Source organism: Durio zibethinus, chromosome 13, assembly GCF_047325235.1.
Source record: "Durio zibethinus cultivar Kanyao isolate XHJ-2024 chromosome 13, ASM4732523v1, whole genome shotgun sequence".
Taxonomy (NCBI): Eukaryota; Viridiplantae; Streptophyta; class Magnoliopsida; order Malvales; family Malvaceae; genus Durio; species Durio zibethinus.
Genome location: NC_143174.1, coordinates 7,481,509 through 7,505,507, shown reverse-complemented (window position 1 = coordinate 7,505,507; position 23,999 = coordinate 7,481,509). Strand labels below are relative to the sequence as shown.

Here is a 23,999-nt window from a genome sequence, read left to right as displayed (position 1 = left end):
TATTGAACATTATTGTGACAAAAAAAAAAGTTTGTCACATAATACTTTTTGTTTTAAAAATTTTTGTCACCATTAAATGTAATATATCATTGTAGACTATATGTCATTACGATTATAAATTTATCAGTATGATTATTGAAATCAACACTATTAAAAAAACTATAATGACAAGAAATTGGTTTGTCATAATTTATATTATAATTTAAAAAATTGATTTTTTTACAATAAAAATTTGTATATTATTAAATTTATTTTTTATTGCGATAAAATTGGTAAAAAGCTTTTAAATATAAATATATTCAAGCTACTAATATTTTGGTGACTTAATAAATTTTGTCACTAATACAATAGTGATGAAATTATTTATGACAACAAGTGACGACTTTAAAATTGATCACTATAAATAAGTGACTAAATTTTATACGTTTAGTAAAAAAAAATTTTCTTCATTAAAAATACTATTTCTTGTAGTGTCGGGTCAACTATTGGTATCATAGGTTTTGGAACCTAGATCAGCTTCTTTCTTTTCAAATGACAACATTTTGCTTTTGTCATAAAACATCAAAATCAGCTTTTCATTCCCATTTTACTCTTTAGCTTCTTCCATTTAAAGTATCAGATTATGTTTTCCTTCTTTAATTAAAGAACACCAAACCAAAAACATCAGTTTCCAATGAAACCCACTGTAGCCTTCACTGATTGATTTTATTGCCTCTTTGCCATTGCCGAAGACCCTAACAGTAGCCTTACCTAATTACTTTTCACTTTTTTCTTTTTCCCTTTTTCTCTTTAAAATGCCAAAGCCATAATCCATAACCTCCAAAAAAACCTTTGCCTTCATTTTGTTTTGCACTCTGACTTTGTGAATTAGGTTGTTGGTGTTGCTAAATTATTTGAAATTGTTTATTTAAAACCCCCTTTGTTTGCTATGGCTTTGCTGAATGGTGGGCCGCTCTGTTTGTCCTCTGATGGGTTGTTGAGTATGTGTTGCCAGTTCTGGGTATATGATATTGAGTTAATTGTGTGCTTGTCAAATGTCAAATCTGTTGTGTGATGGCTACTAAATGGGTCTTTTCTAGGTCTGGTAATTGCCAATTCTGGGTTCACTAATTGCTAATTTTTGTTAAGGTTTTATCGGTGAATTCTTTGCTGCTTATGTTGTGAAATTTGGCTTTAAATTACTTGCTGATTTTTATTGCTTGATTTTTCCATGGCTAAAATCTACTAATTGCTTCTCTGTTGAATTGCTTATTGATTGATGCTTGTTGTTGTCAAATTCTTTTACTCTTAATCTTCTCTTCACTTACTTTTGTCTATGTTAGCTAGTTTTTTATCTTGATGAATTTTGTTTTCTAATTAAGGTTGTTGGATCTATGTTGGCTATTGGGAACTGTGGGTGGATTTAGTTTTGACTAGAAATTTTGGCTTGAGTGCATGTTTTATCTTTGTATCAAACTACTATTGAATTTTATTACTTTCTATTCGCTTCTTTTTGGCCATAGAGAATTGTTTAATCAATACTTACTCTTTGCTTCTTGAAACACCAAAATCTTGCTACCAATTGCTTTTGTATTGACAAAACCCCGAACAAAATGGGGTATCTACAATAACTATATACACAATTGAAAATGTAAAGATTACCCTTAAACAAATGAAATAATGTACATACAAAAATATTTACATAGATAAATATATATATGTAAATATATATATGCAATATATAGTAAGAACAAAAATTCATATTCATAACTATGTACAAAATTAAAAAAAAAAAAGTAAAAAAAATTACTTTTTAATTTACAATTAGGCATTCACATCTTTTTATATATGACAAAGTGAAATGGAATATTGCATGAGTGACTGAACGACAAAAATATATGTGCATATACATGTATATAATGGATATGACCCTAGATCATATAACAAAAAGATAATGCATTCAATTCAAAATCTCATTTATTTTTCTTTCATTTTTCATTTTTTAAGAAGGAAAAAATTAAAAACATTTTTATTTTTATACAAGTTCAAAATTATCTTGATAAAACAAATATAAGGTGAATGATAAAATACGTCCTTTCATGTATCCTATTTTAGGGTTTTCTATACAAATGGGAGGATAGGGCTTTAACTTAGGTTTAGATTCTTAGGGTTTATTTACATGTTGGGTTCAAAAGTTTGACAATCTAAAGACTCCCAAATTATTCCTTACATTATCATTCATTATAGACTAATAAGACACCTCAATCATTGCCCACCATTCTAAGCTTAAATAAAAAGAGTTCAATTTGAGTGGAGTTTTCACTAGCTTAAATAGAAGCTATCACCTCATGTGTAGGTACTAACTTCTTCTCAAAAAGGACAAAGCTCAGGTCTAGGGCTTATGTATGAATACATGTGTGGTGTGTCAAAGGACATCCTAACCCAAACAATTAAATAAATTGGTACACATATAAAATTAAAATCTACAAAATAAACATATAGATTAGTACACATAAAAAATCATAAACTACAAAATAAACAAAAGGGATAGTGCACATGAAAAATCATAAATAATTACAAAATAAAAACTATCAAAGTAAGGCTTAAGATAATAGATAACTAACTAATAGCTTAACTCTCTAAGATCTTCAGTGGAGTTGCCAAACTATCATAATGTTCAAGTCTCAAAACCTGCCAATTAGACCAAAAGAAATATGGAATCATTAATAATCATTTTTATTTAGCTGCAATTAGCCATTTATGTGAATCTATCACTTTTAAGATTATCCTAAAGGTAAACTAAAGGTCCCTAAAAAGAATAAGTTATGATCTACATTAATAAAACTAAGTTTGAGAGTCAGTTATGTACGAGAGGTTTTAGCACCTTATTACGTACAAAATTAGTACCAAATTAGTCTTATATTCTCTTATCTTAGGCTTAATTCATATAATTTTTTTCATTATTTATATTAATTTTGACATTTAAATATTAGAAAAAAGTCCTTAAGCTTTCACCAAAAAAATTTTTTTTCTCACCTCAAAAGTATTCAAGATAAACTCGTTATTCACTATAAGAGATTTTGTCTTCAGATTTATTAAATATCTTATAAAAAATTAGATTCAAATTCCTTTTATTTATTTACAAAATATTGTCATACAAAAATACTATCAAAATACCATAGAAAAATATCACGCAATAATATCAAAATAAAATCATGTAAAAATATAATAATAATAATAATAATAATAATAATAATAATAATAATAATAATCATGCAAAAATAAATAATTCATACAAATAAAATTCGTATAAAACATAATGCAAAACTATAGCAATAAATCATGCAAATAAAATCTATGCAAAATATCATGTAAAAATATATATTATAATTATTCAAGCAACAATATCATATAAATATCATGCAAATAAAATAAAAACAAAACTATAAAAATCTTACCAGTATTTAAGCCAAAAAACCAAAGCCTTTAGAATTTTCTTCTCCTTTCTCTCTCTAGCCCCAAAACTTCCTCTTCGAAACTCAAAGCTTTGTGTTGCTTGATGATTCTTATTGTCTCAATTGCTTATTGATTCTTTAATTGTTGGTGATTTGTAACTAAGAATTGTACTCTTTATATAAGGATTGAATCCCTTGTCAATTTGAAAATTTTGAATGCAAACTAAATCTATCATGATACTGTTAACATTTTTTTCTTTCTTCTATATTCTCAAAATTTACCAAAATCAAACTCAATCTTTAAATTTAAAATCTAAATAAAATCATAATTTTTTTAAAAAGTCAAATTTTATGTTTTTAATTTTACCAAAAAACAAAATATAAATAAAAGTAAAAACATTTTTGGGTCTTTAAATTTGAGCTTAAAAATAGTTTTTAAAATCTAATAGCAAAATTGAATTCAAGATCCAATAATATAAAAAAAAAAATCCGAACAAAATGAGTATCTAGAGGCTTAACCCTCAAAAATCTGTTAACTCTCCAATCTCATCCCAACTTTATCATGATTGAGGAGGAGCAATAATGGTGCATCACCACACCAAGCTTAATTTCAGATTTTGAAGAAAAAATTGGTAATGCTGATGCCAGTACTTGTTACTTTGAATTAAAGTCCAAAACTTTGCATTAATTCATTATTTTGGCTTGATTGAGGCTTTAATTTGTTGAATTGGTTTAGATATATGATTTTTTTTATTTGTTCTAAAAATGTTTTGTTGCTTGATATAATGAAATTTTCTTTTGGAGCTTTATTTCTCCCGCAGTCATCAATACACCAAGGAATCAGAAGCTGGAAGAAGCACAAATATTAGTGGAAGCACTTAAAAAATTATATGAGGAACAACTAGCTGAACAACTTTAAATGTTTGAGCAAGAACGCAATGAGTTGGTGGAGCGTCTTGCATCAATGGAGGCAATAATATTGGGACCACCAACTGCCTCACTACCTATACTCACTTCTGATAAAGGTAGTTGTTCAACTAATAAAAAAGCGGTATAAGTAAATGTAGATGCAGATGACGATAAAGGTTAAGAAATGTATGAACTTGGAGAGATAAGTGCAGTTCAGGTAAAAATTAGTTCATGTGCATCTTATTTACTTGTGTCATAACGGTGAATTTTGGATGATGGGATATTTAAAGTGATTTTCAAAATTCTTTAGACAGAAATTTTTTTAAAATATTATTAAATTGTTGAAGTATTTAGAATAATTTTCAGTACAAAATATTTCAATTTTGGACAAGAAAATAAGTAAGAATTGTTTTTTAAAGGGAAAATGAGTATTTGGGATAATAAAAGAAACGAAAAAGATTTTGATTGCAATAAAATAAATTAAAGGAATTATTTTTAAATTAAAATTATGATTGTTTTTATTAAGATTAAATGATAATATGTGATTAAGTATTATATTTTTTTAAAACTAAAATTTTAAGATTAAAGAATAATATATTATTAATTGATATCATTTTTTTTAAATAGAAGATGTTAGTGTTAATATTTTGTTATCCATAAATGTATTTTTAAATCTAATAAAAAGAGAAAGACTAGATTGAAAGATGAAGAGTAGACAACAAGATAAGAATACAAAGAAAAGAACCAACTATTTCCACCATATCCCATGTTAGAGACCTCAAATTTTCTAACGTACAGAAAAGAAGGGCACTGAAGCGTAGAAATATACAACACAAACTAGAGAAAGAATTGACAGAGGTGTCACATTCATTGGGACTTTTTTTAGAAAAATAAATTTTATTTTAATTAAATTAATATATACAAAATTTCCAAGTCTTTTCCCTCTCATGCAGCCCTACCCCACCAAACACCGTCTTTAATGTCTCATTTCGTACTCGCTTACGTCCTAAGTCATTTTCAATTAATAGCTGCATGCTCCTTTCGACGACCAAAAGTAGTTTTTTTGTCATTCTTTTGAGTGCTAAGATTGAATTTTGTCATGATTTTTTTTTTAATTTTTTTTTCAATAGTCTTAAATTTTTAAAAGTTTGGTTAAGGAGTATCTATAAATAATGATTAAAGATAGTTAAAATATTTAATAATTTAAAATAGTTCTTTCCTTAAACATCGTTAACCATTGCCACTTAACACCAGTTAACAATTTTCCCTTTATAAACCTAATAATTCTGATTATATATCCAATATTTTTTATTTCGAAATCTCTAAATTAGATGTTTGGTTTTAACCGCTGGCGCCGGATGTCCCCTTGGAGACAGCTTTTCCTCCTTTTTTTTTTTTTCATGGCTTTGGTATTGAAAAGGTAGCATAAAATTAAAGCTTTAGATATATGGTCGATATATGGCAGTTAGAGAAGCACTTTTTACCTCAATTGCCACAATTTGATTAATGAGCATTTAAGCCTTCCTTTCAAAATAAAGGAGTTTGAAATATATTTTATTAAAAGAATAATTTTTGGGGGTGAACAATTATACTAACAAAAAAATTAGTTATACATCTATTAAATTTTTAAAATTATTGAGTTTTTGAGAGAAATTTGTTATAACAAGTGGGTTATTTTTTATCAAATTAGATTGGATTGAGTTTGTGTGCGTTAGCCGAATTTTTTAAGTTTGGATCTATTTTTGACAACTCTGGCCAGCTACTATTTGTGCTTTACTAGATTTTTTTTTTTTTTCCTTCCATCAACACTTCTAGAAAACTACTCCACCTTTTTCAACCAGTCAATTTTTATATTCACTGTTAGTCTCTAAAATACGTAAAAATCTTTATCCATGGGTCCCTCCCGGAAGACTTTATGTTCTTAATGAAAACAAAAACTTTTATGATTGAATGAGACGTAAATCTAACAAACTTCTGACAGTGCAGAAATACTAACTTGTGGGACAACATCAATAAATGTTGAATTATTTAATTATTTTGTAAACAAAAGTCGTAAGTTGACAAAAAAATATTGTTATAAGTAAAATATGAATTTCAGACTAAATGTCATAGTTACATGAATAAACTATTTAAATTGACAAAGAGTTTTCCATGAAAGAGGTTACTGATGAAATCTTAGATTGATATTTTGAAATTTTTTGATAAAATGCAGCATATGGTTGTGATGCTTGGCTTGTTATTAGAAATATTAGTATTAGTTTTTGCTTTTCACTAAAATAATTTTCAAATTGAAATGCATAATCTACTACTAGTTAGAAAATATTTTAAAGTTTTCCACTCACTTTAGAAAAAAATATATTTACTCCTAAAGTTTGATAAAAAAAAAAGAATTTCTCTTTTTCCCCTTTAGTTTAAAAAATACCCACTCTTACCCCATGAATTTTGATAAAAATATACTAAATACCCTTTTTTTTAAGAAACTAAATGCTCTTTATTAATTATTAATCATTTGTTTGTCTATTTACTATTTTCTCTCTTTTACTCAAGATTTTTTTTAATTTCTAAATGTTTTAAAATTAGCTTTCATTATAATTAAATTAAATTCTTGTTAAATAATTATATTCTATTCTAATACATGTAAATATTTTTAACTTATCTTTAATTCAATTATATATTAATTTTTAGATGAATTTATTAAATTATTTATTCAAAATAATACCATTATTTAAAAAGTGATGAAGAAATTAATTAAAACCAAAAAATAATAAAAGAGTGAAAAGGAAGGAGAAGAAGAAAAGGAAAAAAAAATGCTTTTGGGATTGCAAGAGGACTCCTTTTTTACATCAAGAATGCACCACATAGATATTCACTGTGATATGAAGCCTCAGAACATTCTGCTGGATGAGCATTATAATGAAAGATTTCTGACCTTGGATAGGCGATGCTTTTGTTGTTGAATCAAAGCCAGACCAGACCAATAGTACTGCTATTCAAGGAACAAAAGGATATGTGGCACTAGAATGGTTTAGGAACCTGCCAATAACTGTGAAGGTTGATTTATATAGCTTTGGAGTGCTGCTGCTAGAACTCACACGTTGCGGAAGAAGTGTAGTTATATCAATAAATATGAGCAGTTGCAATTGTACATAAAGTTATCATATGATATGACTAAAGTTTTGCATTTGCACAGAAAAAAAGACCTTCCATTCCAACAGCCGTGTTTTATTTCTGATTTTACCTTTCAAAACTCTGAAAATCTTTTGGTGAATGAAACTGGTGAACTGGACCCAATCTTATTCATTAGTGCTTGCTTTGCTCATTGTCATTTTCATCGAAAGCTTATCGGCTAACACTGTTGCTTGCTTGTGCAGTGAGATAGTTAGAAATAGATCAGGTTTTAAACGGAGAAACCTAGCTCATTGATAAAAGAGGAAAAAGGAATTTCACTAACATTCTTTTTGTTTTTTGATAATTTTACTAACTTCTTAAAGTAATGGTGTTAAGTATTCAGGTAGCATGCATCCAAAACCTGGGACATTTTTATTGTGTTATCATGCCAGGCATAATTAGTATGATCACCACTTAATAAACTACATATGCTCGGCTGCAGTATCTGAGTTTTTTGCAAAATATTGCAAATAGAAAAGTGCAACCAATAGCAGCAAAACAGTACAGCTAGAAACATTGAAGTTGTTTTTTTTATTTATTTATTCAATGGACTTAATTAATTAGTGGACATGGACAAGGTGGAGCAGGAACCTGAATTATTCCCTCAAGCATCAGTATAACTTCCTTTATGGTGGGTCTGAGAGAGAAGTCTTCCTGAATGCACCATATCGCGACCATAACAAACCTCTCCAGCTTCATCTTGTTACTTAAGGCCTCTGCATCATTGTCAACAAGAGCATCTAAAGTGCCTTCCAAAAAGCAATCACAAGCCCAATCTGTCAAAATTGCTTTCTGTACTGCATCATTATCCATTGCTACATTTCTTCTACAACAGATGATTTCTAGCAGTAAGACACCAAAGCTATACACATCAACCTTCACAGTTACAGGCACAGTCTTGAACCATTCGGGTGCTACATACCCTTTTGTGCCTCTGATAGCAGTATTAGTATAGGATTGATTGATCCCTAAAAGCTTTGACAGCCCAAAGTCAGAGATCCGAGCTACATAGTAGTCATCAAGAAGTATGTTTTGAGGCTTTATATCACAATGGATTATTTGGGGGCTGCATTCCTCATGCAAGTAAAACAGTCCTCTTGCAATTTCCAACGCAATTTGTGTCCTTCGGCTCCAGCTGGGTTTTAGATCCCCAAAGAGAAAGCTAGCTAACGTCCCATTGCTTAAGCACTCGTATACCAGCATTCGATGTTGACCCTCATCACAGTATCCAAGCAACTTGACCAGATTCTTATGATGTTTTTGAGCAATCGCACGCACTTCAGTTCTGAATTCATTGTCTTTGTCTTGAACCACCCTGTCTAGTTTCTTAACTGCAACACCAATTGGATCTTGAGAATCCGTTTTTATTACCCCTTTATAAACGATGCCAAATGATCCCCTTCCCAGCTCCTCCTTGAAACCATCTGTAGCTTCTTCGAGCTCCTCATATCTAAAATACCTTAAACTGCTTTGTATGCCATTTTCGTTTATGTGATTTCTAGTAATCTTTTTGTGATACAACAAAAATGATCCCATACATAATATCCCAACCAATGCTAAATTGACAAACACAGAGCTACCTAAGAGCACTGAAATCAGAATTATCAATGAATTTTTGTTCTTTTTTACGTATGAGAATGGCATTGGAGGGTTTTTGAAGGCAAATTCAGGTTTTCTTACTTTGAGGATGGAGATGGAATTCACTTGTCTGTCCTGTCTCCCGTATGGAAGTGGTAGTGACTTCTTCCAACAGCCGTTCTCATTGAATACCGCCACAATACAAAGACAATCCTGCAAACAATAAGTTTTGCAGTCTTTTAAAGAACTGCAAGGGGCAATCAACTCATAATCGGAAGTTGGCCAATCTGTATTTTGCATTTCCACTAAATCGTATAAATCTTCTGTATAATTATGGGCATCTGCTTCACAACCCTGCATGAAATCTGCTTGGCAGTTGCCATACTCGTCATTTGCATCAGATAAAGAATACCTTGGGGGGCATTTGCATGTTGGCCTTTTGTCGGCTTTGAGTGTACAGATACTATTGAAGCCACAAGTTCCACTTCCCATATCTTGAAAATCAGTCGTGCAGATATTATCTGGAATGGTCTTAACGACAGTCCAATTTTCAGAGATGCCAGTGAAATTCTTCGGATAATTAGATAGGGTCAAAACACCATCAAAATTGAGAGTTACTCTGTAATAATAGTCTGCAGAGGGATCTAAATCTTCTAAGCTTAGTAAATATCTCTGATTGTTGTTTCTCAATATGTAAAAGGAACCATCTTGATCAACCTTCACTTGGTAACCAGAATTCGATGAATTTTCTGCATCACGAGTGCCACTAATGTAATATGCAACATAAGCAAAATTGGATTGCAAATTTATGGTATTGAGCACAGCATTTCCATCTTCAAGCAAACGAAACTGGAATCTTCCCTTTGAGAAGTTGTTCTCTTTATGCCGAGAAGAAAGCAAACTTTTTCGGCTCATTACCTGAGTTGGTAACAGTGTATCAGTAGGATTCCCGAAGCTCTCCCACAGTCGTTGAGAAACAGTACCATAAACAACAAAATTGCCTGTATCATTCATTCCAGCATAGGCAACTTCACCGGTGGCAAAATCTGATTTCCATATCACTTGATCATTAGGATCACTGAGAACTAGTCCGCGATCAGAGGTTAACTCCACCTTGGATCTTCTTGGAACAGGGTTATCTCCATTTGCATACCAAACTATGGTGCGGCTTGGTATTTTATAATACCATATGGCAAGTAGGAAAAGTTCTTTATTTTCAAGTTGGTAAAATCCGAAGGCAAACTCATTGGAAGGTGAAATCCAAGGTTTTGCACTGTCAATCGCTGCGATGGTGGTGCCGACCCGGATATTGCTTTCAGTACTTTGAGCAACAACAAGAGGTAGGAGAAGAGATAGGCAAACTGACAGGAAAGGAGAAAAAACTGAAGCCATTGATGAACGTGTATTGAGTTTTAGATGGATTGAGTTGCCGTGAAGAAGAGACCTTTGACATATAAAGAAGCTTAGAATGACTAAAAGTCCAATAAAATTTAGACGCGTATTAGGGGACATGACCACAAATTCTTATGGTTGATCGTTTGCTTGACTTTTCTTTCTTGTAATTTAAGCACGAAAAGATTTATGAAATGCAAGTGAACTTATTTCCTTTTTTATTAAAATTATATTACATAATTATATTATAAAAAAAATCAATCAATTATTAGGCGTGATATGTATGAATTTATTGTAAAAAATATTTAATTTAATTATCAAATTATCATATGATGTATATTAAATTATTGATTTTTTAATAATATTGTTACATATGATTTAAATGAAAATTAAATAATCATCCTTTTTTTTTTAAAAGTGCATTTGGTACAGGAGAATCTACAAATTTTTTCTCGAAATCTTAATGGTGATATTTGATTCTCACGTTTAGTTCAAGATAATCTATTTACGAGAAAAAATATCAAATTCTCAATAGTACCCAAAATCTCAGAATTAGCACTAAATCTCTTTCTAGAAAGCGACGAGGGCGAATTTTTTTATCATGTGCTCTTATCATCCTTCTCTGATACAATTGACCATGATAAAGTGCTGTAAGCCTTTTCTCTTCGATGAGGCTTAATTGCTCGTAATGATTTTAGATCCATTCTATTTTTTTTAACTCTACTTCAATCAAAACTCTTAATAAAGGAATTTTCACTTCAACCGACAGCACAATTTTCATTCCATAAACCAAAAAGAATGGGGTGGCCCCAGTAGATGTTTGAACTAATATTCTATAAGCGTGTAAGGCAAAAAGTAACTTTTCATGCCAGTCTTTGTAAGTATTAGTCATTTTCTCCATAATCCTTTTGATATTCTTGTTTGCGGTTTCTACTGCCCCATTCATCTTCGAACGATACGATGCTAAATTATGATGATGGATCTTGAACTGAAAACATATTTCATTCATCATTTTACTATTCAAGTTTCGACATTATCAAAAATAATCATCTCTGAAAACTCATATCTGTAATTTATCTTTTTTTTTATTGAATTTGCATACCACAAATGTAGCTTCTACCAACTTCGTGAAATAATCAATCATCACAAAAATGAATCTATGTCCGTTTGAAGCTTTTGGAGTGATCGGGCTAATGACATCCATGCCCCACATAGAGAATGGCCATGGATGAGCCAAAATGTGCAATGCTAATGGAGGAGCATGAATTTTATCAGCATAAATCTAACACTTATGACATATTCTAGCATAATCGATACAGTCACTTTTCATTGTCAATCAATAATAGCCAACCCTTATAATTTGTCTAGCCATCATGTGACCATTTGCATGTGCCTCTCAACCCCTATCATGCAGTTCTTCAATAATCATTTCTGCTTCAGCCAACCTTCTAATGATTTTTTTATCATTTTCTGTTGCATGCTTCGAGTATTGCTGACTTTTGATATATTGAAGAATATTATGATACCATAGATTCCTATCAACTTCTTTTTCAACACCTAAGCAATGTACTAATACATTTTTCATGTCCAGCTTGATGGGTTGGATATCAATATTTGCACCTATTATGATCATTGCAGCCAAAGTAGCCAGTGCATCAGCAATCTAGTTCTTCTCTCTAGGTAAATGCTCGAATTAAACTTCTTCAAATTGTTTGACTAACTCAAATATGTATTTATGATATTGGATCAACTTTGAATCTTTAATTTTTCATTCATATCATAACTGATAGATGGCTAATGCTGAATCTCCAAATACATCTAACACTCTGATCTTTCTTTCAGTTGCTGCTTGCAAACCCATAACAGAAGCCTTATATTCAACCATATTATTTATGCAATTAAAATTTAATCTAGTTGTGATAGGATAATAGTGTCCATTGGGAGATATCAAAATAGCCCTAATACCATGACCCAAAACGTTAGTAGCTCTATCAAAATACATCTTCCAAGACTTTTCAATAGGTTCATTTTCTTCAATGACTATCACATCTTCATCAGAAAAATCTAGCTTCATTGGTTCATAATTTTTGGTTGCATGGTTAGCAAGAAACTTGGCTATTACATTTTCTTTAATTACCTTTTGAGTTACATAGATAATATCATATTCTGAAAGCATAACTTGTCATCGGGCTATTCTTCCTATTAATGAAGGCTTTTTGATGATATAATTGATAGGATCTAACTTTGCTATAAGTCAAGTAGTGTGATAAAGCATGTATTGCTTGAGCTTTTGAGCTGGCCAGGAAAATTCGTGATATATCTTCTTTAATAGTGAATACTTGGACTCATAATTGTGAACTTTTTTGCTCAAGTAGTAAATTGTTCATTCCTTCTTATTGGTTTCATCTCTTTGCTCCAACACACATCATATTGAATTTTCATGCATGTTAAGTATAAAATCAAAGGCTTTCTCAAAATTGATGGCACCAACACGGGTGGATTTGACAAGTATTCTTGATTTTATCAAAAACTTCTTGGCATTCATCATTTCATTCTCCTGGATCATGGTTTCTAAAAAGCTTGAAAATGGGATCACACTTAGAGGTGAGTTGAGAGATGAAACGAGCAATATAGTTGAATCTCTCTATAAAGCCTCGTACTTTTTTTGAGGTATGAAAAGAGGATAAGTTCTGAATAGCACATATATTATCTGGATTCATTTTTATTCCTTTTTCACTAACCATAAAGGCTAATAGTTTTCTTGATTTAGCACTGAACGTACATTTAGCGAGATTCAACTTCAGTTGGAATCTTTTCAACCTATCAAATAACTTTCTGAGATTCACTACATGATCTTCTTCTTCACGAGATTTTACAATCATATTATCCACATACACTTCTATCTTTTTATACATCATGTCATGAAAGAAAGTTACCATTGTTCTTTGATAAGTAGCACAAGCATTTTTCAACCCAAAAGACATGACTTTGTAACAAAATTTCCCTCACACGGTCACAAACGTTGTTTTCCCCATATCTTCTCAAGCCATCTTAATCTGATTGTAGCTTGAGAACCCATCCATAAAGGAAAATATGGAATGCCTAGCAGTGTTATCCACTAGGATATCGATATTAGATAGAGGAAAATTATCCATAGGACTCATCCTATTTAGATCTCGATAATCAACACACATTCTCACCTTTTCATTCTTTTTGGGAACAGGTACTCTATTGGCTACCTATCGTAACAGTTTTGGGACTGATAGACAAATTTGAAAAATAAAAGAATGGAGTCACCACCAATCTTTTTTGATTACGTGTGATTTGCCACTTATTAAAACTTACCATTTTAATAAAATTTCAGGATTAAATAAAATTTATTAAAAAGATAATTTTAAGGTGTACAAAAAATAGTTTAGGTTCAAGAATCGATTATGCGTGGGGAAGAATTAGCACTCCCATAGCACCTATTTAAAATGGTACCAACTAATTATGTGTTATATTTTAATATTGACTAAAATGGTCTTACTTTTGGTATTTAAAAATTAATTTGCTTAATTTTCTTTAAAAACCTATTTTTATTTTTTAGCAAGCCTGAAAAATAAATAAGAACCTTCTATTGAAAAATTCCTAAAAGTATACTAATACTCTAACAATATTAAGAGGAACCATCTGACCTAAAGAATTTTTAAGAATCGTTACTCAAAATTCTCAAAAATCTTATCCTCGGTGGTTCATATTTATTTTCAGCATTTATTTAAAAATATAATATCTATAATTTTAAAACAAAAAGTATTTTCTAAAAACTCATTTCTATAAAACGAGAAATCTTTATCAAAAATTAATCTAAATGCTCCAATACATTGGCAGCATTTTAGATACATTTTTTTACCTAAAGATTCTCAAAGAATCACTACTCGAATTTCTTTAGGATCTCATCTTAGGAGATTTTTCGTCTGTTTGATTTTAAAAATTATTGAAAGTCATGTAATAAGATATTTATCTACAAATAGATTCTAGTTTGTTAAGAAAACTGTTCAAATTATAAAAATGAAAATTTTTCATATTAAAAAAAATTCTAAATATTCAAGTACTTTGGCAATTTTTAAAAAACTTTTCTCACTTAGAGAATTCTCGAAAATCACTACTCAGACTTCCTAGAGTCCCATCATCGAAAATTTTTATTTGCACAATTTTATTAAGAAATGCATGCTTTTATAAATATTTATTATCTTTTCAAGGGAATTATTCAGATAAAAAATATTGAAAAGAGTTTCTAAATATTCCAATACCTTGGTAATTTTTAGAAGCCTTTTCTCACCTAAAGAATTCTTGAGAATCTCTACTCAGACTTCCTGAGAATCCCATCATAAAAAATTTCATTTGCATTTTAAATTATGTAATGCAAACAATAAAGTAGAATATGCATACAAAAATATAACACTTATTATGTTTTTATCTTCTTTAATTGTTTTCTAACCAACACTTTTGAAAAGAACAAAGTAAATAAAAATTTTGCTAAAAATTTTCCTAGATATCCCGATACTTTGGTGGTATTTTAGAAAAATTTTTCCCACCTATAAACTTTTTAGGAATATCTACTTGAACTTTCTTAGAATCCCATCCTTGAAAACTTTTATTCACTTTGTCCTTTCTTACTTAATTAAAAAAGATTATCTAATTTTTAAACTTTTATCACACCAATTTTATTACTAGAAGAGTTGTTATATGTTATTATTAACATCTATCAAAATTTAGGAAAAATTGACAAATGAAACTTTTTTATTGAATATTTTTTAAATACCCCACTACTTTGATAGTATTTTTAAAAAAAATATCCTCACCTAGATATTTTAGAGAATCACTACTCAGATTTCTCTAAAATACCATCCTCAGAAAATTTCATTCAATTTATTATTATTAACAAATGAAGAACAATTTTACATTTAAAACAAATTAAGGTATAAAAACTAAATTGCATAAAGATTAAAGTGAATATGGAAATTTAACCAAACTAGCAAATGAAAGGAAAATGCAAGGGATTTAAATTATAATCATATTTGAAACAACATTAGAGAAATATAAATGATGATATAAAACATACATGAAAGTAAGCCTTATTGTAAAAATTTCAGCATCTTTTCAAAACTTTGTAAAGTTGTAAACAATCCAAAGGAAGAATAAGATATGATTTTGAGTTAGGTGAAACAATACTACTAACAAGTGAAAAAACTAAAATAGAAAAAAGGAACTCTAGTCTTCCCATAAGCATTCATCATAGCATAACATCCATTAGATTCAATGAATATCTAAAAATCAATGACCAAGTCCAACTTAGCATCAAACAAATTAACTTGGAAATGCATTGACCATAACTTCCATGGAGTTAAGTCGAAGATGCATATAGATGTAAAGAAAAAAAAGTCAATTGTGTCAACTCTAAACTATATAAATGAGAACACTACAGTAGCTAAAGACAAAAAAAAAAAAAAAAGCAATTGAAGCCATGCCGTGTGAAAGAACAAGGAAAGTCAACTTGAAAATTTTTCTACCTTGGCTTACTTCCTTTCTTCCACTTTCGACAGCTTGTTCTTCTTTTTCTTTCTAGCAACTTCATTTTCTTTTCTTTTTTCAACAGCTTTCTCTTCTTTTCTTTTTGGCAACTTTCTTTTCTTTTCTTCCTTCAGCAGCTTCCTCTCCAGTCCTTTTCTTTTGGTAGCCCCTTTTCTTTTTTTTTCTCCTCATTTTCCTTCTCTATTCGGCTACATCTTTTTTTTTTTTCAAAAACTCCTTCCTCTTTTCTTTATATATGTTTTGTTCTTCTTTTTTTTTTGTTCAACCTTCTAGCCTTTTTCCTCCCTTCCTCCTTGTTGACCGAACCTCAAAGCCCTCTTTAATGGTTAGCAAAGAAAAAGATTTCATTCTTTATAAACATGGACCCTTGCATGAGATTTCATCTAAGGGTCAAAGCTTGGCGTTTTTATTCTTTCAAAGAGTGACCTTTGAGCATTGGATCAAGATTAATAAAAGATCCAATGGTCCATATTACTTACTGTAAAGATTAAATTTTTATGCCCTTCAAACACGTGAAAAGATTATTTTTCCCCTAGTTACAAAATTTTCAATATTAGGCTATTTTCTTGAAAATCAATGTTCCCCTGCTCATTTTTGAGATATTAAAACACAAAAAATCATGAAATATTATAAAATTGAGATTTAAAAAGTTTCATGAAAATTTGAGCTCAGGAAGGTCAAATTATGAAAATACCTTTATAAGGGTATTTTGATAATTTCACACTTTTTGGGGTACTACTATGACTTCAAATGCACTTAAAACCATGAAATATTATGAAATTAAGATCTAAAAAGTTTCATGAAAATCCAGGCTCGAGAATGTTAAATTATGAAAATACCTTTATAAAGATATTTTGGTAATTTCACACTTCTCGAGATACGATTGTGATTTTGAATGCATCAAAAATCATGAAATATTATGAAGTTAAGATATGAAAAGTTTTATGAAAATTTGAGCTCAAAAAGATTAAATTACAAAAATATCATTATAGGAGTATTTTGGTAATTTCATACTTTCTCTAATCAATAAAAATTTTAGCGTTTTAAAAAAAATCACCAAATTCAATTTTAAACCACATTGATTTCAATCAAACTTTGAACTTTGAAGATTGACCCCAGTTCTATTCATTTTGTCCCAATTTCATGTAATTTTGACCAAGGTTGACTTTAAGAGTTACTCATTTCATTTATTTTTTATTTTTCATACATCTACGTGAAAAAATATCATCCACTTAAATCTCATGCAAAAGAATTTAACAACAATCATACAGGTCTCCTTTTTCTCTGTTTATTATGCCTAAATATCAATGCATTTTATGGACCCTTTAAGGGGCCTTTTTATCAGCTTTAAATAGGCTTTATTCAACCATGTTAAAAATGTTTTGGACAAAATTCTGTGTCTACACTACTCATTCAGGATATTTTGCCACTTTAAGAAATCTAACATCAAATTGCTTTTTTACTTCATCTTTAATTTTCAACAGCATCTTTGGTTTCATGCGCTTTAGCTTTTGTTGTATTTGCTTGCAATAAGATTTCAAAGGTAATTTGTGCTCTACAATATCAGTACTAAGTCTTGGCATATCCTAATAAGATCGTGTGAACACATCCACATATTCTTAGAGTAGTTTTCCTAGCCTTTACCTATCGCTGTGAAAGAGACATACCAATTTTAACCTCTCTTCTATTTTCATCATCCCCTAAATTCACTAATTTAGTAATTTCTTGGTAGGGCTTAATTGACTTTTCTTTGTGTTCTATTAATTTCAACAAATTAGAAGGTGATGTGTAATTATTCAAATCTTCTTCAATATCACGTTCGTCAACATGAATTGGGTTTTCAAAATTAAATCCAAGATTATTGTTATAATTATCTTCATGTTCATTATTTAGGATCCTGCAAGGGGTGAGATGAAGAGAATATTGGCACTCAAAAGTGGAATGGCAAGAAAATGATAAAGAGATAATGGAAAGAAAAATGAATTAAATAAATGAAAGTGAAAGCAAATAAAATAAATACAAATGCATCTTCTAAGTCTTTTAGTAAAATGACAAACATAAACACACCACAAAAGATCACCTAATGCTAATAGAGAGTAATTAAAGATTTAAAGTTTTATAGTACATTACTTTTCAAAAGTTTTAAAGACAATAAACAACTCCATGACATTCCAATTATTTAACTCAAAATCTGAAGAATAATGATGCACAAACAATTCTTTATCCTAGCTCTTCTTTTCTTATTTATCTATCATTTGAATGGTCAACTCCAAAAAAATCTTCCACCAATTTTGTACTTAGGGCTTTAAGTGCATATGGTTAAATACATCATCTTGAATGAAAAAAGTTATAAAAGTAAGAAATGACCATCAACTCTAACTCTGGCTTATATTCTCTAAGATTAGTCATTCTTTTTTATTTCTTCTCACTCACCATTTTCATTTTATCCTCTCTTGTTGATTTATACCCTAAGCCAAATCTATCCTTCTAATTATGTATTGTTGGCAGCTTTGTGATTCCTTGTAGATTCTTTCCAAGTTTGGCTCTAGGTTGCCATCCCATCCTGGTAAGCTACTTAACGACCATTTTTGTAATCATAGACAAGTGTAGCGAATATCTTTTAGATCATTTAGCCACATATATTGTGTCGACAATCTTAAAAGATCCATAAGAGTACTCTAGGGCTCCATTTGTCGCTTCTACATAAGGAGTAATTATCGATTAAGTTACCAATATATTTTTTTCTCTTACCACACAAGTAAGCTTCTCATCAACAATGAATTTAACTTTTTTGTGTAATAAGAATGGAACAGCACCTACTATATGAATCCATGACCTACCCAATAAGCAACTGTATAAGAAAGAGATATCTATAACTTGGAATTTCACATTGAAAGTATAAGGGCCAATCTGCAATAGCACTTTTATATCTCTCAGCATTCTTTTCGAGTCCCATCAAAAGCTCGAACTATTAAATGACTAGGTTTTATGTAAGATCCATTAATAGGTAGTTTTGCCAAAGTAATCATAATTGTAACATTGATTAATGAGCCATTGCCAATTAGAACCTTAGTCATTATATGACTTTTACACTTTACAATAATATAAAGAGCCTTAGTACTTTATATTCCCTCAAGAGGAATCTCTTTATCATTGAAAGAGATATAGTTTAAGATCACCAGATTGTTGACAAGTTGTTCTATGTACTCAAGGGATACATTGCAAATACATATGATTGATTTAACACCTTCAGTAAAGTGTTACGATATGACTCTGAGCTTAGTAACAATGACAATACCGAAATTCTAGCTAGCATCTTATTCAACTATTTTACCACGTTATATTTATTATGCTTTATTAGCTTTAAAAATTCACAAGCTTTATTCTTAGAGACTGGCTTTTGACATTCTTTATCAGGGACTGTCACAGGATTACTTTTACTTCCTTCTTTTTCTTTGACCTTTGTTTTTTCTTTTTTAACTTTTTCTAGCATTTGTAGAGTGTAACATCTCATATTCTGGGTCATACCTGCTATGCCAATTATGTTTGCAATATCTAGGTTAACCATAATGTCATAATTGTACTTCCATGATACTGTTTTATCATTCTAGTATAGAAAAAGGCTAAAGACTTTAATTGTCATTATTGGTTAAAAGATAGGCTTTTCTAGCCTTAAAGTCAGCTTTTCATCATAATAATTAGTTACCAATCTACATACAAACTTATTTTTTGAATCAATGGTAGATACTTTAGCTTTTATCACATATTCTCTTTTTTTGTAAAACTCTATCTAACATTTATCTATCAATTTTTGCACCTTCTAATAGAATTAGTCACAACTTTTGATAAAATTCCCTGAAACACCTTCATGATAGTCATAGCTCTTGACTGAGTGAATTACTTCAAAGTAATTCTAAAGTTTTATTGGTTTTAACATATCATCCTTAACTAAGGCTCCAAACACTTTAGCTATCAGAATTTTAAGTTCATCTATCCCTCTCTTTCACATGGTGTGTTTGGCCATCAATCAAAGCATTTATTGATGGTCTAGTATGATTTGGTATAGGGTTTTCATTAACATTTGAAGTTCTTTTCTGGTTGGTAACAAAGTTTAACACTTTTCCATTGATTAGCCCTTGCACTTTACGCTTAAAAGTAGTGTAGTTTTTTATAAAATGACTCAAAATTTTGTAATGATATAAATAGTACGCATTAGGATCATACCATTTAGGAAATGAAGGTTTCAATGGTTCAACAATAACAGGGACTAGTAAATGTTTCTTTACAAATCAAGGGTACAGATTTGTGTATGTCATAGAAATATGGTCAAAAGTGATTTTTTTTAAGTATTTCTTGGGGCTCTCGAACCACTACTTGGATTGGGTCTCCATTTTGATCTAGTAAGTGCAATAGGATGATTGTATGCATAGGTGGGTGTTCGAAAGGTTGATTGAAAATGTGATGGATAAGTTGGTTGTTGTAGAAGCTGATACGACTAATACGGATGAGGAATTAATGTAACATTGTTTATGGAAGGGTAATGAGTTTGGTAGACTGGTGGGGGTATAGGGTGAAACTTTTGAACTATTATCCCACATAGTTTACTGTTTAGGTTTCATTTTCTTTCTTCTTAGGAGCTTTTTTTTTTTTTTACTTCGTTTATCTTTCTTGTATCAAGCTTGTTATTCTTTATGACATTGTTAATAATCTCTCTTGATATCACTATATCTGTAAAGTTTTTGGTTGCATTACCTATCAATCTTTTATAGTAAAATGCTTTTAGGGTGTTCACAAATAGGATAGTTATCTTTTTCTCAGTTAAGGGAGGTTGTACTTGTGCAACTATATTTTTCCATCTCTGTGCGTATTTCTTGAAGTTTTTTGTTACCTTTTTTCTCATGATCTACAGAGACAAATGATCTGAAGCCATATTTGTAACATGTCAGTATTATATAGAGAATACCCTTGTAAGCTCTTTCCAAGAATGGATACAAGTCCTATCTAGTTGAACATACTATTCAAATACAAAATCGATAAAGCTATCATAAAATATTTGTATCAGTAACTTTTCATCATTAGCATGTATGGTCATCTTACGACAATACATGGTGACATGAGTCATTGGATATTTTGTGCCATCATATTTTTCAAACTCAAGGACTTTGAATTTGGGCAGAATGACTATGTTCAAGGCTAAACAGAGCTTGACTGTGTCTATAAAGCTATAAAAATCCATTTCCTCTACTACCCTAAGTCTTTCTTCTAATAATTTCATCTTTTGCTAGGCACTAGTATCTTTCACTTTTTCAGATGTTTTTATCCTTATCTTTTCTCTTTCCTTAGGATCATTCAAGTCAGGAATCAAGATTGGTTTAGATGGTTTTTCTACTATGACAAGATTAGCAAAATTTGGAATTGTCCTAGAGCAAGTGTGAATTTCACTCCTAGATAAGGATATGAATATCCTTCGAAAGGAAGAAGTTGCACTCTGGTTCCCTTGAGAAAGTTGGGTCAGTCATGACTCAAATCATGGAGAGTATATAGGATCCATCGTGTTTGGCAATTGCTCTTGAGAGTTAGGATTTCCTTCCACCACTTTTCCTTTATCAAGATTTTTAAACATGTCGATTATCTTACTATAGACACCCTATTTAGTCCAGGCCTAAGGCCATTGGGCCTAGTCCAATAAGATTTAGGCTTAAGCCTATTGGGTCTGATTCAAGATTCAATTAGCTGGCCCAATTGGCTTTTATTTTTATTTTTATTATTTGTCTATTTATTAGTATATATATTTATTTTTTTATCTATTAATATTTTTATTATTTATCTACTTTTATTTTTTTATTATTTATCTATTTCTTTTATTTATCCAATTTTTTTATCTATTAATATATTTATCTTTTTTATTTTAATTATTTTTCGGTTAAGATTAGGATTAGGATAAAAAAATTGGAATGAATTTGGTTATGATTTGAGAATTGGCAGAGTTGGGATTGGATTCAAAGATTGAATCTAAATCCTAGAAGGAGTTGGGATTGATTAGAAACTCTTCTGATCAATCCTTATAAATGATCCATAAATCACACATAAGACACACAGGAATCAAGGAGAAAAAAAAACAAAGAGAAAATAGAAGAAAAAAGTGTTTAGAGGTAGTATAGGATGTTTAGAAGTTTTTTTCGAATTTTTTGAGTGTTTTTTTGAAAAATTTTTGGAAAATTTTCAGAATTCGATGAAATTTTTTGGCAAAGTTTGAATTTTTCGACAATTTTTCGGTTAGATTTGAAGTTTCCGGTGGCTTTTTCCAGATTTTGATAGAAATTCAACCAGAATCTAGAACTGTTTAGAGAGAAAGAGGAAAAAAGAAGGGAAGAGAGAGAAGGGAGAAGGGAATTCTGAAAAAAAATCGATCTTCAGCCTAATATACCCTCCCAAAATAACGTCGTTTTTGCGTTAGTAAACCCACAGGATCCGCGCGTTTTGCCAAGATCCAACCCAACCCATAGTGCACCTGAACCAGCGGCCCGTTTTTCCACCTGGGCTCCAGCCGAGTCGAGCCAAGCTGATATCTCGAGCCGCACATCTAAGCCGTGATTTTTGGTCTTGAGTCGAGCCGTATCCCAAGCCTAAGCCGAGTCGTTTTTGGATTTTTGGTATTTTCTTATATATTTTATATAATTTATTTGTTTTACTTTTTTTATTTTATCAAAATAAAATAAAATAATAAAAATAAATATTTCAAAAATAAATATTAATTATCTAATGATGGAATTTATAAAAATTTCAGATGAAAATTTTTATAAAATTCTTAGGTGAGAAATTTTGTCTAGATTTGTCCTAAATGATGGAATAATATAGATAAAATTTTAATAACAATAATTAATATATATTTTCAAAGAAAAAAATAAAATAACATAAAAAGCATAAAAACATAAAAATTTTTCTAATTAAATACAAATTACCCAAGGATGAGATTCTTAGAAATTTCAAATGGTAAATTTGTAAGAAATTTCAAATGGTAAATTTGTAAGAAATCTCTAGGTGAGAAATTTTCTTTAAATTTGGCCCAAATGGTGGAATGATTTAGATGAAATTTCAATACAAGTAATTGTATTTTTTTTCGCATAAAAATTTGGATTGAAAATATTTGATAATTATCTAAGGATGAAATTTTTAGAAATTTCGAATGGTGAATTTTTAAGAAATCTCTAGGTGAGGAATTTTTTCTAAATTTGACCCAAATGGTGGAGTAATTTAGATGAAATTTCAATAAAAATAATTGTCATATTATTTTCTTTCCAAGGAAAAAAAAGAAAAAAAAGGAAATTTCTAAATGTGACCCAAATGGTGGAAATTTTAGAAATTCAAAAAAAATATATTTCTAATTTGACATAAATGGTGGAATAATTAGATTTGTTTCCAATAAAAAAAACCTTTTTTCGACGACAAAACCTCTTCAAGAAATGAAATGGGATTCTTGAATACTCTTGAGGTGAGGAAGTATTTTTTAAAAATTTTACCAGATTGATGGAGAATCTTAAAAATTATTTTTAATATTTAACATAAAATTTGAAACCAGTAGACTCCAAACCTTAGGATAAATTTGAAATAATATGGTACCATCCCTTGGATGGGCATATGGGGGTGCTATAACCTTCCCCATATGTAATCGAACTCTCGAACCCTGTTCTGATTAATAGACCCGAACCTATTCTTTTAGGGACCCTTAGTCAAGCTTATGAGTTCATTAAAAGGATAGATTCTTTATGTGACCAATCACACCTAATAGAAGATTGGTAGCGACTCCATTCATTTGTTAAATCCAGCTATAGATTTTTGAATTTATATGTTATGATAGTTTGGCGACTCCATTGGGGACATTAGAGAGTCAAGCCATAATTTTTGAATTTATCCTATCCTTTGAACTAATGGCTTTAAGTTATT

The 23,999-nt window shown here is 30.0% G+C and overlaps 1 protein-coding gene across 1 annotated transcript; it reads right to left on the bottom strand.

Moving 5' to 3' along the window:
- Window positions 1–7,438: 7,438 nt before the first annotated feature.
- On the bottom strand, window positions 7,439–10,532 carry LOC111304012 (G-type lectin S-receptor-like serine/threonine-protein kinase LECRK3). Its single transcript, XM_022900542.2, has one exon. The coding sequence runs from the start codon at window positions 10,479–10,481 to the stop codon at window positions 8,064–8,066; it is 2,418 nt and encodes an 805-aa protein (XP_022756277.1). The 5' UTR covers window positions 10,482–10,532; the 3' UTR covers window positions 7,439–8,063.
- Window positions 10,533–23,999: the final 13,467 nt, after the last annotated feature.

Coding starts and splice junctions, on each gene's coding strand:
- LOC111304012 (XM_022900542.2), bottom strand. CDS start 10,481: ATGGCTTCAGTTTTTTCTCCTTTCCTGTCAGTTTGCCTATCTCTTCTC.